Source organism: Drosophila albomicans, chromosome 3 (assembly GCF_009650485.2).
Source record: "Drosophila albomicans strain 15112-1751.03 chromosome 3, ASM965048v2, whole genome shotgun sequence".
Classification (NCBI taxonomy): domain Eukaryota; kingdom Metazoa; phylum Arthropoda; class Insecta; order Diptera; family Drosophilidae; genus Drosophila; species Drosophila albomicans.
Window position 1 is genome coordinate 31444285 of NC_047629.2, and position 17036 is coordinate 31461320.

Below are 17036 nucleotides of genomic sequence, written 5' to 3' on the forward strand. Positions count from 1 at the left end.
GTGCACTGAACATTCACAAATTCGCCATAGCTCATGGACTCATCGCCGAAAGAGAAGGCGCTAATGCGAGGCAAAGCTGAGGAAATTGGAAAATAAATCATGACTCTTTTGCTCGATTCAACATACATTTTAACAGCTACCAGCACACACAACACCTGAAAAGTTTTCTGTTAAGGGGACGGGAAAAACACAGCAAATAAGTAGTTGTAATCTTCGGCAAACCGAAGCCAAGTTAATGGGTATATTCAAGTCAGCAAATCTACACAAAACTACAAAATGTTAATAACAAGAATTGCTACTGCTGTCTATAGATAGGAATACTCATAAACTGCGCGGCCACGCACCATTCACAATGAGCTCAGCTGAATGCTCAGCACGACCCGCTGAATTGCTGGCAATGCACGTATAATTGCCGGCGTGCTTTGCCTCGATGGCATCGATCATTAGATTGTGTATGCGCTGGCCACGTTTCTCCGTGAATATTTCCAGTTCCGGCAACAGCGGATGGCGATTCAATGTCCAGATGACCGACACTGGCAAATCACCGCCCGATATGGTGCAATGCACCGAGACGGGTTCCCCGAAATTCATGGGCTCATCGCCGAAGGAAAAGGGTGTTATCTTGGGAGGTACTGAGGAGGCAAGGCATTAAATTAAATAAACTCAATGTAAGGTAAAAAAGCATAAAGAAAATTATATAGTATATAAGTTGTTTAACCATTGACAATCAAACGCGCCGAGTGCGCGGTTAAGCCCGCCTTGTTCTGGGCGTGGCAGGAGTAGAAGCCCGCATGATGGGCGGCCACCGACTCAATGGACAAGACATTAATGCGTTTGCCAATACGAGAGAACGAGATATCATGGTAACTATCGATTGTAGCATTATTCAGCAGCCAGGTGACATTAATAGGCAGATCTCCGCCCAGAATGGTGCACTGCACCGAGGCAGGTTCACCATAGTTAAGCGGCTCCTCGCCAAAGTCAAAGGGTGCAATTTTTGGAGAGACTTGAACAGAGATGGATAGTTAGTTGTTGTAGAATTAGAATGTTTAAGATTAGTATCCAAACTAGGTTATGCAATAGGCGCAAGTCAACTGCTTAAAGTTAGGCAACCACAACCACAATTCCTAAGCTAATCTTAATTCGACTCCAAGTACCATTCACAGTCAGGTTGACGCTGTAGCTGGTTGTGCCCGCCGCATTGCTGGCGATGCAGGTGTAGGTGCCCGTGTGAGCTGGACTGGCACTTTGGATGGACAACATGCTCGTCTTGCTGCTGATGCGATTCGTGCGCATCTGTGGCTGCAACTCATCGGAACTCGGATCCGTGTTGCTCGCCCGACGCTCAAAGCTCCAGTACACTTTAACGGGGCGATCGCCCTTTGGTATTTGACAGAACAAGTCAATGGAATCGCCGGTGTTGATGTTGTCCTCAAATGCAAATGGCACTATCTGAGGCAGTACTAGAATTGTGTGTGTTTTGGACATGGTGGATGGATTTGTGGTTTATTAAAATCATACATAGCGAACACAGAAAGTAATAAATTCAAATGTGTGGGTGTTTCGATAAAAATCTCGCAAACCATTCACTAGCAACTCGGCAGTGTAACTAAAGTTGCCAGCTTTATTGCTGGCCACACAGCTGTAGTTGCCAGAGTGCACCGCCTTCACAGTATCGACGGTCAGCAGACTGATCCGTTCGCCAATTTTGCTGGCCATGACGCCCAGGTGCGGGAAGAGCGGCAAATCGTTGTGCGTCCAGCGAATGCGCAGTGGCAAATCTCCCTTGGCCACATGGCAGGTCAACTGCACGCTGTCGCCTTCATTTGCCTCGCCCTCAAAGCTAAAGGGAAATATGCTAGGCAGCACTATCAAAATGGGGAAGTTTGGGAATGGGAAACGAGGATGAAAAATAATACTTCCAAATAAATCATAACTTAAGTAAACCCAACTATAAGCTGTCGAGCATCATCACCATTGACTTTCAGCTCGGCACTGTAGCTGCTTTCGCCCGCCGGATTGCGAGCCCTACACGTGTAGACACCCCGATGCTCGGCCGCAATGTAGTCAATATTCAGGGTGCTCGATTTGCTGGACATACGACCAATCACTACATCCCAGTCGCCGCTAACCAGTGTCTGATTGTTTAGCTCCCACGTAATATTGATGGGCAGATCACCCTTGATCACCGTACACTGTATGCCCATGGTTTCGCCGGAATTGGAAGCCTCGTCGCCAAAATCAAAAGGTCTTATTTGTGGGGGCACTTGAGTTGGGAGTTGGGAATTTCAAATCATAAGCATAACAAAATAAAAGAGTTTTAAGGTTGAATTAATAGGGTGTCTTAACCATTCACAACGAGCTCGGCAGTTTGTTCCGCGCTGCCCGCCGCATTGCTAGCAATGCACTTGAAGAGCCCCCGATGATGGCCATTGATGGAATCAATGCTCAGAGAGCTGAGCTTGGGTGACATTTTGATAATTCTGATGCCCACATTCTCGTTTGTTATGGGCTGGCCATTCAGCGTCCAGTGCAATTGCAGCGGTGTGTCGCCCTTGAACACCATGCATTGAACGGCAGTGCTGTCGCCGTAGTTTGAGGGTTCGTCGCCGAAAACAAAGGGCATGACTTGGGGCGGGACTGCGCAGCAAATTAGGATTAAAGCAAAGTTGATTAAACTTAATAAACTCATAAACAAGGAGAGAAACTTGTATATTCCACAATTGAGCGCTTTCAATATTAATTCAGCGCAGGTCAACGACAATTCAACGATATGTTTCCTTAACAATAAATAATTTGTGACAACTTATAGTAAACACAATTCAGCAAAGGTTATTGACAATTCAGCGCATGATTTCCTATCAGTAAGCAATGTGTGACAACTTAAACTGAATTTAGCATGGGTAATTGACCATTGGTGTTCTTGATTTTTTTTCCATTGCATTAGAATTTAGGAGCCTTTAATATTATTGAGGAACCAGAGCAGTGCTCTATATAATACAACAGCTTGTTACCGCCAAGAACGCATCATTGCATAGCCATTCAGCAGCTTTAAATGCTATTCAGCAGTCCAAAAACAGTGCAGTGTGCGCCAACAACAATTAAAATTAACAACAGCAATCACAACAATTCGTTTTAGTGCTACTTAAGCGAGATACACTAAAAGTATCGGTATTAGTTAGCTAACGTGCTGCACAAACCATTAACTTGCAATTCAGCAAGATGTTCGCTGCTCCCAGCTTCGTTTGTGGCTAAACACTTGTAAACACCGCGATGATATGCGCTCAGCGAATCGATATTCAGCAAGCTGGTTCTCTTATTCAAACGCACCAAACTGAAGCCATTTTCACCATTCACGATGGGCGCTGAATTGAGGGACCAGCGTATCTCCAGAGGTAAATCGCCCTTGGGCACCACACAATTGGCGCTGGCAATGTCGCCTACATCGGCCGCAGCCTCGCCAAAGCTGAAGGGCAACACTTGCGGTGGCACTTAAAGTGATTACAAGTAATGGATTTGTAAAATCATAAATCAAATGAATTCAACAACATAAAAATAATTGAAATGTATTGTGAAATAAATGTGTTTTAATGATCCTAGATGAATTCGCAGTCGGCACAAACCGTTCACATGTAATTCAGCACTATATTCAGCGCCGCCCGCTTTATTTGTGGCTATACACCTGTACAGCCCACGATGACGTGCCTCCAGAGCGTCGATGCTCAGCGAACTGGTGCGAGGATTCAATCGCGATAACGAGAAGCTATGCTCCCCTGTTATAATGGGCGCTGAGTTCAGAGTCCAACGTATCTCCATGGGCAAGTCACCTTTGGGCACCATGCAGAAGACACCCGCTATCTCCCCCGTATTTGCGGGCTCGGCACCAAAGTCGAAGGGTTGAATTTGTGGGGGCACTTAATGAAGGGGAATGGGAATTGGGTCAACAAAAAAAAAAAAAACAAAATATAATTAACCAAATAAGTGTACAACATCTACGCTAAGTAAAGATTTCTTCAGTTCACTGGACGAACCATTCACTTCCAGTGTGGCCACATATTCAGCATAACCCGCTGAATTATTCGCTATGCATTTATAGCTACCCCGATGGGCAGCCTCCAGAGAATCCACATTCAATGAGCTTGTGCGCTTGTTCAGCCGCACAATAGTAAAGCCAAGCTCACCGTTGACTATTAACGCAGAGTTGAGAGTCCAATATATGTCTAATGGTAGATCTCCTTTGGGTACCACACACGTAACACTGGCTACCTCGCCACGATTCAAAGGTTCGTCGCCAAAGGAGAAGGGACTTATCTGTGGTGCAACTGAATTTGAAAAGATAGGAGTCCATATTCAGCTAGTTCTCTTCTTATTTAGCGTTCATCTCCAAAAGCTATTTTATATATTCAGCTCTTCCTCTAAATTCAGTTATTCATCATGAACTTAATATTCAGCAATTCAGCTGAATTTAATCTGCTCAAAATCATATTCAAGAATCACACCTTTTCTCTATACTTTACTAATTACATTTATTTTCCTATTGAGCACAAGTTATACTTCTAGTAAACAATTTCATCAGCTATTCAGTTTATAGTATTCTTCTAATCAGCAGCACACACAATATGTAAAGTGGAATATTCTAACTCCAATTTTAAGATAAGTTAAGGACTCCAATCCTTATACAAAACACACTCCATATAAAAAAGAACCACCGAATAAACCAGCAGAGTGTTAATAGAAAGCTACCAACATAGAGAAGGAAAGTCGCAGTAGAAGTTAAAGCAGCTCAATAACCAACCATTCACTTGCAATTCGGCTGCAAATTTGGCTTCACCCGCCATGTTTTGGGCAATACAGCTATAAACCCCACGATGTTTGGCCTCCAAGGCATCCACACTAAGGTAGCTAGTGCGACTGTTCAGCTGTATGACAGTGAAACCATCCAATCCAGTTTCTATTTTGGCATCATTTAAAGTCCAATGTATTTCCAATGGCAAATCCCCTTTAAGCACCACACAATTGATGCTAAGCATTTCGCCCACGTTGAAGATCTCGCTGCCAAAGTTAAAAGGCAGGACATGAGGTGGCACTAGGTAAATTATGTGGATGATGAGTGTGTACAAATGAAAAAGCAATAAATAAAAATAATGAACAAAATCATAAATCAAAAGAGAGTGATGTTATAAGCGCGAACCGTTGACTTTCAACTCGGATGTGGTAAAGCTAGATCCGGCCTTGTTCTCGGCAATGCACTTGAAGGTGCCGCGATGATTCTGCTCAACGGCGGCAATATTCAACACACTCGTCTTGGGCGACAGTTTTAGTATGGTGATGCCCTCCTCGCCATTGATAATGGGACGCGAATTGAGCGTCCACTTGATGGTAATGGGCACATCGCCCTTCTGCACCATGCACTGCACTCCGGCATTTTCGCCCGTATTCACGGGATCATCGCCAAACGAAAACGGCGCAATCGAAGGTGGCACTAACAAGGTGGTATCAAGGTTAGGATGAGGATTGCAAAACAAATTACTAAACAAAAAGGTAAACTACAAAAAAGATACTGATTGTGGAGCTTAACCATTCACTGCCAACATGGCTGATTGTCGAGTCTCGCCAGCATTGTTGGTGGCAACGCAGGAATAATTTCCAGCATGACGAGCTCTCACGGACTCAATGCTGAGCACACTGATGCGCTGGCTGTTGCGGGTGACAACGACGCCATCGTTGGTGAAGACCCGACCACCATTCTTGGTCCAAGCAATGTCAAGTGGCAAATCGCCCTTGTTGACCGTACAGTAGGCGGAGACCATGTCCAGCTCATTGATGCTCTCCTCCCCGAAATCAAATGGCAACACTTGGGGCAGGACTGATAGGATGTTGGGATTTGTGATCAAGTAAAAGCAAAACAAAACACGAATTAGCTCAAAGTTTGGAGATTAACCATTCACGGCCAGCATTGCTGATTGCCTTGTGGCGCCGGCATTGTTGGTGGCCACACAGGAATAATTCCCAGCATGACGAGCTCTCACTGATTCAATGCTGAGCACACTTAATCGTTGACTATTGCGATTGACCAGCAGACCATCGTTGGTATAGAGACGTCCACCATTCTTCGTCCAATAGATATCCACGGGCAGATCGCCCTTGTTGACGGTGCACGAAACTGAGACCATGTCCAGCTCATTGATGCTTTCCTCCCCGAAATCAAAGGGTACTATCTGAGGCAAGACTGTGGGTAGTTGAAGGGAAAGTGGCGGGACAACAACAAAAGCAAAGCAAACGGTAAATAAAGAAGACTCAACAAATAGTAGAAAGAAAAACCCATTTAACCATTAACAGCCAAGATGGCCCAATGTCTGGTCTCGCCGGCATTGTTGGTGGCCACACAGGAATAGTTCCCAGCATGTCGAGCACGCACTGATTCAATGCTGAGCACGCTCATGCGTGTGCTGGTCTTGGTGACCACAATGCCATCGTTGGTATAGACACGACCGCCGTTCTTGGTCCAGGCCACATCGATGGGCAGATCACCCTTGTTGACCGTGCAGGAGGCCGAGACCATGTCCAGCTCATTGACGCTCTCCTCGCCAAAATCAAATGGCACTATCTGGGGCAGCACTGGGATATTAATGGGGATGTGGTTAAAATCAAAATGGAATAGACTGCAACTAAAACTGAGACACAAGCTGAGACTGAGGCTAAGATTTGGGAGTTGAACTCATCACCATTAACACGCAGCTCCGCTGTGTGGTAGACAATGCCCGCAGCATTGCGGGCCACGCAAGTGTAGTTGGCCATGTGGCGAGCGTGGACGGACTCAATGCTCAGCATGCTGATGCGCTGCGTGGTCTTGGTGATTAGTATGCCATCGTTGGACATGAGACGCGCCCCGCCCAATTTCGGCTCCGGCGCCGTGGTCCAGTAGACCTCGAGGGGCGTGTCGCCCTTGTTGATGGTGCAGGTGGCGGAGACCATTTCATTCATGTTGATAGTCTCCTCACCAAAGTCAAAGGGCACTATCTGTGGCGGCACTAAGCATATATCAAAAGCCACAATGAATCACAGAATTTAAACGAACGACCAACGTTGCAGGGATTTCGTTGCAGCTGAAAATTAACCCGCCCCAAGAGAATATAAAGAGGCGCCGCGTGGGCGACGCAATAAATGGAGCATTCAACTTACCCATGACTTGCACTTCCAGTGAACCGCGTGCCGAATAACCTTCCTGATTCTTGGCCACACAGGTGTAAGTAGCCTGATCCGAATTGCGTTCCACGTTCTCGATGATCAAAGTGCCATTGGGGAAGACCTTCTGTTTGCGATTGATGGGCAGAGCACGATTATCTAAACAGAAATAAAATATTATAATATAATAAATAAAACTTTGTACCAAGTTTTTAATTAATATTCATATATGTATTATGTATCAATTATAAAGTAAAGATCTCAGCTTGATCTTTTAAACTTACCACGCTCCCAGACAATAGAATCAATTGGATAACCAGCAACGGGGCAAGTGACCATCAACGTTTCTCCAGCAACAATTGCCTTCTTTTCCATCTGACGAATGTAGGGCAGACCGTAGACATTCAGTTTAGCAGAGTGCTCAGCCACGCCGACTTTGCTCTTGGCAATGCATTTGTAGAGACCACCATCATTGGCATGCACCGAAGTAATGTTCAAATACGACACAACATCACCGTTGACAGTCACATATTGTCCGACTTGGAAGCGATCATTGTTAGCGATTTTCTTGCCATCAAGTTCCCAGGAAATTTCAGGTGTAGGATTGCCGCCAGCAACGCACTTCAGGAACACACTTGGTCCAGGTTCCATGGTCTCCTCTTGGAATGCCTGACGAATGACAGGAGGATCGAAGCGTCCGCCCAGCTTCAGTTCAGCACTTGCTTCCGCCGATTCCTGATCGTTGCGTACAAAACATTGATACATGCCCTTGTCCTCCTTCTTTACCGATTCAATGCGTAGCACTGGCTCACTGTGTCCCATCGCCTTGCCGTCCTTCATCCAGCTGACGGTCTTGATGGGATTACCGGTATATTGGCAGGTGAATACAGCTGGGCGTCCAAAGTCAATGGTCTGTGTGGGGGGATCAATCTTGGCCGAGAGAGGAGCAGTCACAGTCAGCACAGTTTCCACACTTTCGCCACCTACTGAATTGTTGACCACGCACAAATATTTGCCAGAATCCTCGACGACAGCATCCTTGATGATGAGTGTGCCCGAAACCTGTTTAACGCGATCGTTCAATACCACAGCTTGTTTACGGGTGGTGCCCTCAATGAATTTGTACCATCTGCAACGAGAAGAAAGGGTTAATCGGTGTTCTATTGAGTCCAAGTTGATTGGGGAGTCGATGCGAAGATACAACAAGCAAATGGCACTCTGTAGGAGGACTTTACTCTATACTTACTCCAACCTCTTGGGGATTGACCGAGTACTCTACATACTTACCTCACTTCATTTGCTTATTGTGTACAACACTTCGATGGGCGAAGAGGAAATTTTCCTAACAGCAAGACAAACGCCCTATGCAAAAGCTACCTATAGACGGGCACAGGATAACCCTGACCGGGACAATGGGCCACAAAGGTGCCATTCAAGGGCACCTCGTTGATTTCAATACTCTTGACAGCAATTCGAGGTTTGACATGGCCAATGGGTTCTGCGAAATTGCAAAAACAGTGATTAAGAGTTTCTATTTCTAACCAACAAAAGGAAACTGCCTGAACTTTATATCTATATCAACAATCTGTCACTCTCAAGTACCTAAAAGCAGGCATGGGATATGCTTGACCCTGGCAGAGTATAGAGAAACTCTGGCTTAGCTTGCGAGTCAGCTCCTGCAAACGATCCCCAGCTATTGTGGGTGCCACGCTGCCAATGGGTTCTGCAATAAACTCATGCGTCAATTCAAGTTGTTAACGCTAATTTTATTGAAACTGCCTGAATATTGTTAGGAGCTTTACCTAAATGCTGGTGTAGGAAAGGATTGACCTTGACATAGCATGGCCAAATCGCTGCCAGCTATCTTGGTCAGTTCTTGCAAGCGACCGCCGGATATTTTGGGCGCCACGCTGCCCATAGGTTCTGTAAAACAACAATTATTCCCCATGAAGTCAAAGAATTACTCCCACTCAAAAGAAAACTGCCTGAATATCGTATTATAGATTAACTAACCGTGTGATGGGCACAGGATATGCCTGAGCCTGGCAAAGCAAAGCAAAACTGGTCGAGATTTCTTTGATAAAGGTAGAACTTTTCGACTCCCCCGAAAAAGTTGGAGACTTGGCACCAATTGGCTCTACGAAAAGTCAAAAAGAAATCGCAAATTAACAATATAAACTGCCTGAACTGCATGTAATAGATACTATTCACTTTAAGCTACCTTATCATGGGTACAGGATATGCTTGAGCCTGACAGAGCAGCGCAAAACTCTGCCCCGAATATCGCACAAATGTATAGCTTTTCATATCGGACGCAAATGTTGGCCCCTTGGCACTAACAGGTTCTATATAACAGAAAGTACAAATTAGGCAAATAATTTAAAGAATTTCAACCAGTTGGCAGTGTGTTGGCAAAGTTTACCTAATGATTGGCACAGGGAAAGCCTGAGCCTGGCAAAGCAGAACAATATCATTGGCACTATGACCAACTAGACTAGAGATTTTAGATACGCTGGCAAATGTTGGTGCTTTAGCACCAACGGGTTCTGTAAATGATTTTTAGAATAAGCGAATTTGCAGACAAAAGTTATGCTTGGAAAACTGCCTTCATGTTTTATGGAATTTAAAGGAACTACCTCATAACGGGCACTGGATATGCTTGAGCCTGGCAAAGGAGTGCAAAGCTTTGGCCTATTCCGCGTATATATGAAAATACAATAGAATCTGTGGAGAAGGTTGGCGCTCTTGCTCCAATAGGTTCTGAAAAATTACAGCATAGGTAAAAATTAAAATTTTGTTATTTTGTAATACGAAAACTGCCTGAACTTGAACTCAAGAAAAGAATCTACCTCATGACGGGCACAGGATACGCTTAAGTCTTGCAAAGTAGTGCAAAGAATTGGCCTACTCCATGTATATATGAGAAAGCAAAAGAATCTGCGGAGAAGGTTGGCGCTCTGACTGCAATACGTTCTGCACATTACGATATAGGTAAGAGTTTTAAACTTCTCTACAATAAGTGTTAAGATAACTGATAGAATTTGAGTGGAAAAAGAAAGTACCTCATGGCGGGTACTGGATATGCTTGAGCCTGGCAAAGCAGTGCAAAGCTTTGTCCAATAGCACGTGTATAGGAAAACACATTAGACTCTGTCGAGAAAGTTGGCGCTCTGGCTCCAATGGGTTCTGCAAATTACAAACGAATAAAAACCTCAATACTACAACTCTATAAAACAACAATGAAATATATAGAAAACTGCCTGAATTTGAGCTGGTTAAAAGAAACTACCTCATGGCGGGCACAGGATATGCTTGAGCCTGGCAAAGCAGTGCAAAACTTTGTCCTACTCCACGAGTGTAGGAAAATGAATTTGAATCTGTCGAAAACGTTGGGGCTCTAGCTCCAATGGGTTCTGTAAATTAGAAATGATCGAGTGCCTTAATACTTCAATACTACAAAACAGCAATTAAATTTAGAAAACTGCCTGAATTTCAGAAGGATTATAAAATCTACCTCATAGCGGGCACGGGAAATGCCTGCGCCTGACAAAGCAGTGCAAAGCTTTGACCAACAGCACGCGCATAGGAAAAGGAATTATAATCCGTGGAAAATGTTGGTGCTCTGGAGCCAATAGGTTCTAGGAAAATCATTAAGTAAGTACTCTATAAATAAAAGCAATTGAAAACTGCCAATTGGGGGAGCTACTCTTTAAACTTGCCTAATTATGGGCACAGGAAATGCTTGTGCTTGACACAAAAGCGCAAAACTCGCATTGATGGAACGCTCGAAAATGCTGCCTTTGGAATCACTGGAGAAAGTGGGAGCCTTGGCACCAACAGGCTCTAAAATTAAAGCAATTCAAGAAAATTTACATTTAATTTATTACAATATTTCTAAAAGAACCAGTTGACAAGATAAAGTCCAAGTTGCCACTCTAAAGATTAAAGTTTTCTTATTGAATACTCAATTTAATTTACCTAAAGACTGGCACAGGAAAAGCCTGAGCCTGGCAAAGCATGGCAAAGGTGCCGCCCAGGGGCACATTTTGTTGAAAAGTCTGCACTCCGGTGGGCACAGCAGGTGCCTTGGAGCCAATGGGCTCTTTGAAAAGAAAGTGAAAGTGATTTAATTTCAACTAAAAAGTTACTACCGAAAACTGTCTGAATGCATTAACCTACAACCTGCTTTTTATTCAATGAAAATCTAATAAAAAAACTTCCTCAACATAAGTGCAACTTTGTGTTGAACGTGACCTTTTGACACGAAGCCGCCAGACAAAAGACGTTGAACTTTTACGAGCACAGTCGAAAAAAAACGAGCGAAAGGGCAGGGGCGGGTAATAGACGACAATACTACTTGTCGTAACAGTGGCGCGCACAATACATATTTTATTAAGGTCAATGTTAAGCTTAAGGTTACGCTCAACAAGTGAAATTGAGACGAGACATGCGCACAAAGCCCAACTAACGGCAACAAGTTGAGGGCAAAAGCCAAGACGAAAACGACAACAAAGCGAAAGCTGACCCAAAAACGTGCGTTCATTCATAAACCGGTATGCGAGCGGAGAGCAATTCCATCCACATACCACACTCACAATCCACAGCAACAATGGCGCGCGCATGTAGGGGTAATTGTTTGGGAAATTTTCATGTGGAACACGAGCATGCGTAGTGCCCGAGAGAGCGAGAGCGTAAGCGAGAGAGCGCAATCAGCTGAGCGCCGCCGTCTTTTGTTTACAAATCGCTGGCACAGTGAATGGAGGTGGGGGAATTTGCCAGCTGCAATTGATTTCGTTTTGCTTTTGCCAGTCTGCGGCTGACAGTCTACGATATGAGTTGTATGTTGTCCGGTCCGTGTTTTACGGTTTACGGTTTGTTTACTTAGCTTACTTTTTATGAGTGTGCGCGCCTGTTTGCCTTTGTGTCTGTGCCTATGTGTGTTTATGTTTGTGTTTGCTCGCACGTTTTATGAATGAACACAGAGAAATGAAACGAAACGTATCGAAAAACATTCGCTTGGGGTTAAAGTTCGCACTTGTATCTCATGCATAATTAAAGGCACGCATTTGTTGGGAGCCTAACCTGCTAACAGGAACCGGAAATGCCTGAGCGGGACAAAGCAGCACAATGTCCATGCCGCAATGCCGTTCAATGCCCGACCACTTTGTGTCTGTGGAGAGTGTGGGCGCCTTGGCCGAAACGGGTTCTAAATGGGAGCAATTTATGGCAAAGAATTCATTAGAGGAACATCAAATATTATAGAGTATATATCGGTTATAAGAATTAAGCAAACAATTTTCATGTAATCAGAAATTGATTAGAAACATTTCATTTGCATATTCAATATAAAAACAAATAATTTCATTGATTCATTTTGATTTAATAAAATCAATATATATTCCCAATTAATTGGAAGGTGTGAAATAAGATTCTTTAAATTATTGACAGCAATTTCATGTGCACTCTTTATTGTATTTGGATTTTGTAACGGCATCAGAAATTTTGGCAAATCGAAAATTATTTGATTTCTTTTACATAAAAGCACCGTAACTTATAACCGATATTTACTACATTTATTTGCATTAGATGTTGGGATAGAGCAAGTAGAGTTTACCGAAAACTGGGTGCTGGATAGCCTTGAGCAGGACAAAGCAGCGAAATGTCGCTGCCTCTTCGCAACTCAAATGGTTTGCTCATTATCGAGGGTATGCGAGGTGCGGTGCTTGAAACGGGCTCTGAAAGTTTATGAAAAATAGACTAAAGAATAATACTGGACTATAAGAAAACTGTCAAAAAGTTAAAGACGTCAACTACGGCAGTGGTCTAACCTGAATGTTGGCACTGGATAAGCTTGAGCTGCACAAAATAGCGCCAGATTTGTGGATTGCCATCGCTCAATCCAGGAGCGTTTAATGTCGTTGGAAAGCAAAGTGGGCGCCTTGCCACCAACAGGTTCTAGAGAAGCACATTAAATTGTTTATGCAAGCTAAATCAGACTCTAAATAAGGACAATAAATTGAAGACACACAAAATTTATATTCTCTGAATGTTAGGATGAAGTACGCAATTTCGGCTTACCGAAAACTGGGTGCTGGATAACCCTGAGCTGGGCAGAGGAGCGAAATCGAATGAGCTTGCTGCAATTCAAGAGGTTTCTGAACGAGAGCAGGAGTTTTGGGAGCCGAGCTTGAAATGGGTTCTGTTAATGTGTTAGGAGATGAATTTATCAGTATTTATTAATCAATCTAAGCCTGATGTTGGTATAGTTTGTTTCTTTAAATCTCTACTATGAACAACACACCTAAAACTAGGAGCTGGATAGCCCTGAGCTGGACAGAGTATCGCAGTGTGGGATTGAAGCTCAATCACATTTGGCTTGTAGGTCAAAGCATTTATCTTAGGCGGACTGCTGCCAATGGGTTCTGAAAAGCACATAGAAAACGTTCACAAACAATAAAAGACATCTTCGCTATTTGCCTGAATGTTGGATGGAAGCTAAGGCTTACCGAAAACTAGGTGCAGGATAGCCCTGAGCTGGGCATAGAATGGAAATGCTTGAGTGTTGTGCCACAATCAAAGGACGCGACTGCAGTGGCGGCACCTTGGGAGCTGTGCTCGAAACGGGCTCTGAAAAGTGCTCACAAGACTTAACAAAGAACTACAATAAAACTAAACGTAAACCTGAATGTTGAGTGGTTGTACTTGATTTACCTAAAAACTGGCACGGGATAACCCTGAGCTGGGCACAATAAAGCTAAAGTGCTAGCGCCTGCATAAGTTTTCATATCGAATTTGGCCAGGGAAATGACTTTGGGCACAGTACTGCTAATGGGCTCTAAAGAGTGTAATAGAAGATTAGCTTATTCCCTCAACATTTATGCTAAAGAAAACTGCCAGAATGTGAGATTACCGAAAGGCGGGCACAGGATAACCTTGAGCTGGACACATAATAGCCACGGTGCCTTCAATTCGCGCATATTCTATATTTGTTTTCTGTATCAGAGCAACTCTCGGAGCTGCGCCACTAATGGGTTCTGCAAGCAAGTGAATTCCAATTAAAAATACCCACTAAATTGACTCAATAAACTGCCTGAATGGTGTTGGGAGTTCCTACCTAAAGAAAGGCACTGGATACGCTTGAGCGGGGCAGAGTAAAGTGAAGCTGCCGCCAAGTGCCACGTCCACATTGCGTGTCTTATCACCCGAAGTGAGACGAGGTGCCACACTTCCCACAGGTTCTAAAGGAATATCGAAAGAGTTATAGTAAACAAGCATAAACCTGCCTAAATCTGAGTTTAGGGTACTCGAGAAAATTACCTAAAGAATGGCACTGGATAAGCCTGGCCTGGACAGAAGAGCGTAAAGCTGCTACCCAAATTCGATTCTGCATTTTTGAGTCGATTCTCAACACTGATTTTGGGCGCCACGCTGCCCACTGGCTCTAAAAATTGAAAATCAGTTTGCCATTAGCAACTACAACTAGTTAATAAACATTGCCTGAATGTTGGGATTACCTAAATGCGGGCACAGGATACGACTGGGCGGGGCAGAAGAGCGTGAATGTAGAGTGCAGTTGAGCTGCCGCATCCTTAAGCCGCTCACCAACGCTTATCTTGGGCCCCACAGAGCCAACGGGTTCTATATCAAATAATAGATATATTAGACCAAGTTAAATAACCCACAAGCTAAATGAAAACTGCCTGAATGAGTCTCACCTATAAGCTGGCACTGGATAGGATTGAGCAGGACAAAAGATGCTCAAATCGCCAGCGAGAGGCACTTCGGCATCCTTACGACGCTCCCCAATGCTGATTTTGGGCGGTACACTGCCCACAGGTTCTTGAAACGTACAAGTTAGTTAAGCACACAATACAGGCAACAAATTGAAAACCGAAACTTTGAAAACTGCCAAAACTTTGGGAGGAGTGTGAGAGCTGTGCCTAGTTCAAGTCAATTGCGTGACAGCTTATTGTGAATGGGTTTAATTATGCAGCAGCCAGAGAATGGAAGACAAAGGCTAAGACCCAATTAATATTGGCAGTCAATGAGGCTTGAAGATTTTGCTATGCTCGATTTATGATTGCAAGCGATGCTAAAAGTCAACATATTACCTATAGAAGGGCACTGGATAGGCTTGAGCAGGACAAAAGATGGCCACAGTTTGCTCTGAGCGAATGCTGTCGCGTGTTAAGCCATCCTGCTTGTTGACACGCGGAGCCACACTGCCCACAGGCTCTAAAATATAGCATATTAACGAGATGGAATGAATAAAGGGAACTGAAACTGACTCTGCTTAAGGCATAGGATACTCGACTAGGGAAGAACTAACATTTACGTTACTTGAATATAAAGAAAACCACATTGACTTTGATAAAGAAAAATAACAATAAGTTTATGTACATTGATGACTTTTTGACTCTGAAGGTATCAAAACAAACTGAATTGCAAAAATGTTACTCAACTGAGCAGCAATTAACACTACGATAGAAACAAGTAACCTTCGGTGTTAAAGAGAAAAATTATCACATTGTAAGAAACATATTTGCCACTGGGGAATAATTAACTCTATGCGAGCAAAAGATAATCAGCGGACAATCACTATCAGAGTAAAAGATAATCGACAATCTCCAAAACAAGACTCAAAATATTGTGCACTATTATTTTACCTATAGGCTGGCACAGGATAGGATTGTGCAGGACATTGTATGGCAATTGACTTGCTGCTGCTAATGCGATCATGATTAAACTCATCCTTGCGATTCACACGCGGTGCAACGCTGCCAATTGGCTCTGCAAAAGTGTTCGCGAAATATATGTAAACTGCCTGCCTGGGAGCTTACCTAAATGCTGGCATAGGGTACGACTGAGCTGGACACAACAGAGCCATAGAACTGTTCGCTTTGGCCACAAATATACCCAGTTTATCCTTAATCTCTACCTTGGGCGCCACACTGCCCACAGGCTCTGCAAGCGAATTGAGTTCAATAAAAGCTCTAACAATTTTTACTGCCTGAATATTGTGCTAATAGGGAAACTTTGGACGATTACCTAAAGGCTGGCATGGGATACGATTGCGCAGGACAAAGCAGAGCGAAGGAATGTGACGACTTTGCCAAGAAAATACCCGCTTTATCCTTGATTTCAACTTTAGGTGGCACAGAGCCAACGGGCTCTGAAATAACAATAATCCATATTGAGTTAAATACTAAAAGCTCACCAAAAAGAAGAGAAAGAGTACTCGACTAAGTATTACCTAAAGGCTGGCATGGGATAACCCTGAGCTGGACACACCAAACTCAATGAGTGATTCGACTTGATGATAGATATTCTAATTTTGTCATTCAAGTCAACCTTTGGCGCCACAGAGCCAACGGGTTCTATAAAGAGGAACAAATATTAAAACTCACTGCTTTCTTTCTAAGTAAAAACTGCCTGAATATTGACCGTTGATCTCACCTAAAAGCCGGCATTGGGTAAGCCTGAGCGGGACACAGCAGGCTCAACGATACATTGAAATGCTTCGAAGAGAACTTCAGCTTGTCATTCATGTCCACTTTGGGAGCAACAGAGCCCACAGGTTCTATGAAGCAACCGAATAATAGTAAGCGAAAGTTGATTATTTAATTCTATAATCAATAACTGCATTCAGCTGGTATAGTGTTTGTTCTCACCTAAATGCTGGCATAGGATAACCCTGAGCTGGGCATATTAAACTCAATTCCCAACCCAATTTAGCCATAGATATGGCCACCTTGTCTTTTAAGTCAACTTTGGGCGCCACAGTGCCAATGGGTTCTACAAAACAATAAAGAAATGTCTTTAGCAAACACATTTTCAGCTAGCAAATTCAA

General features: G+C 43.7%; 1 protein-coding gene across 50 annotated transcripts in view; it reads right to left on the minus strand.

Annotated features, from left to right (window-relative positions):
• The window catches only part of LOC117571866 (cell adhesion molecule Dscam2), a 74770-nt gene that overhangs the window by 24319 nt on the left and 33415 nt on the right, over window positions 1-17036 (minus strand). For 15 of the 50 annotated variants that reach the window (XM_052005434.1, XM_052005435.1, XM_052005430.1 and 12 more), the window contains exons 7-8: window positions 7470-8314; window positions 7183-7344 (exon numbers count right to left, since the gene is read on the minus strand). In XM_052005434.1, the coding sequence (XP_051861394.1) occupies window positions 7183-7344; window positions 7470-8314 (1007 nt within the window). Of the gene's footprint in view, window positions 1-1157; window positions 1464-1975; window positions 2267-2349; window positions 2641-3200; window positions 3492-4031; window positions 4323-4795; window positions 5087-5191; window positions 5483-6330; window positions 6619-6725; window positions 7032-7182; window positions 7345-7469; window positions 8315-8787; window positions 8909-10699; window positions 10824-11163; window positions 11288-13263; window positions 13385-13486; window positions 13608-13691; window positions 13813-14095; window positions 14220-14299; window positions 14424-14502; window positions 14627-14699; window positions 14824-15296; window positions 15421-16025; window positions 16150-17036 lie in introns of all 50 variants that reach the window. The other 35 variants (XM_052005445.1, XM_052005444.1, XM_052005443.1 and 32 more) reach the window with 23 other exon arrangements.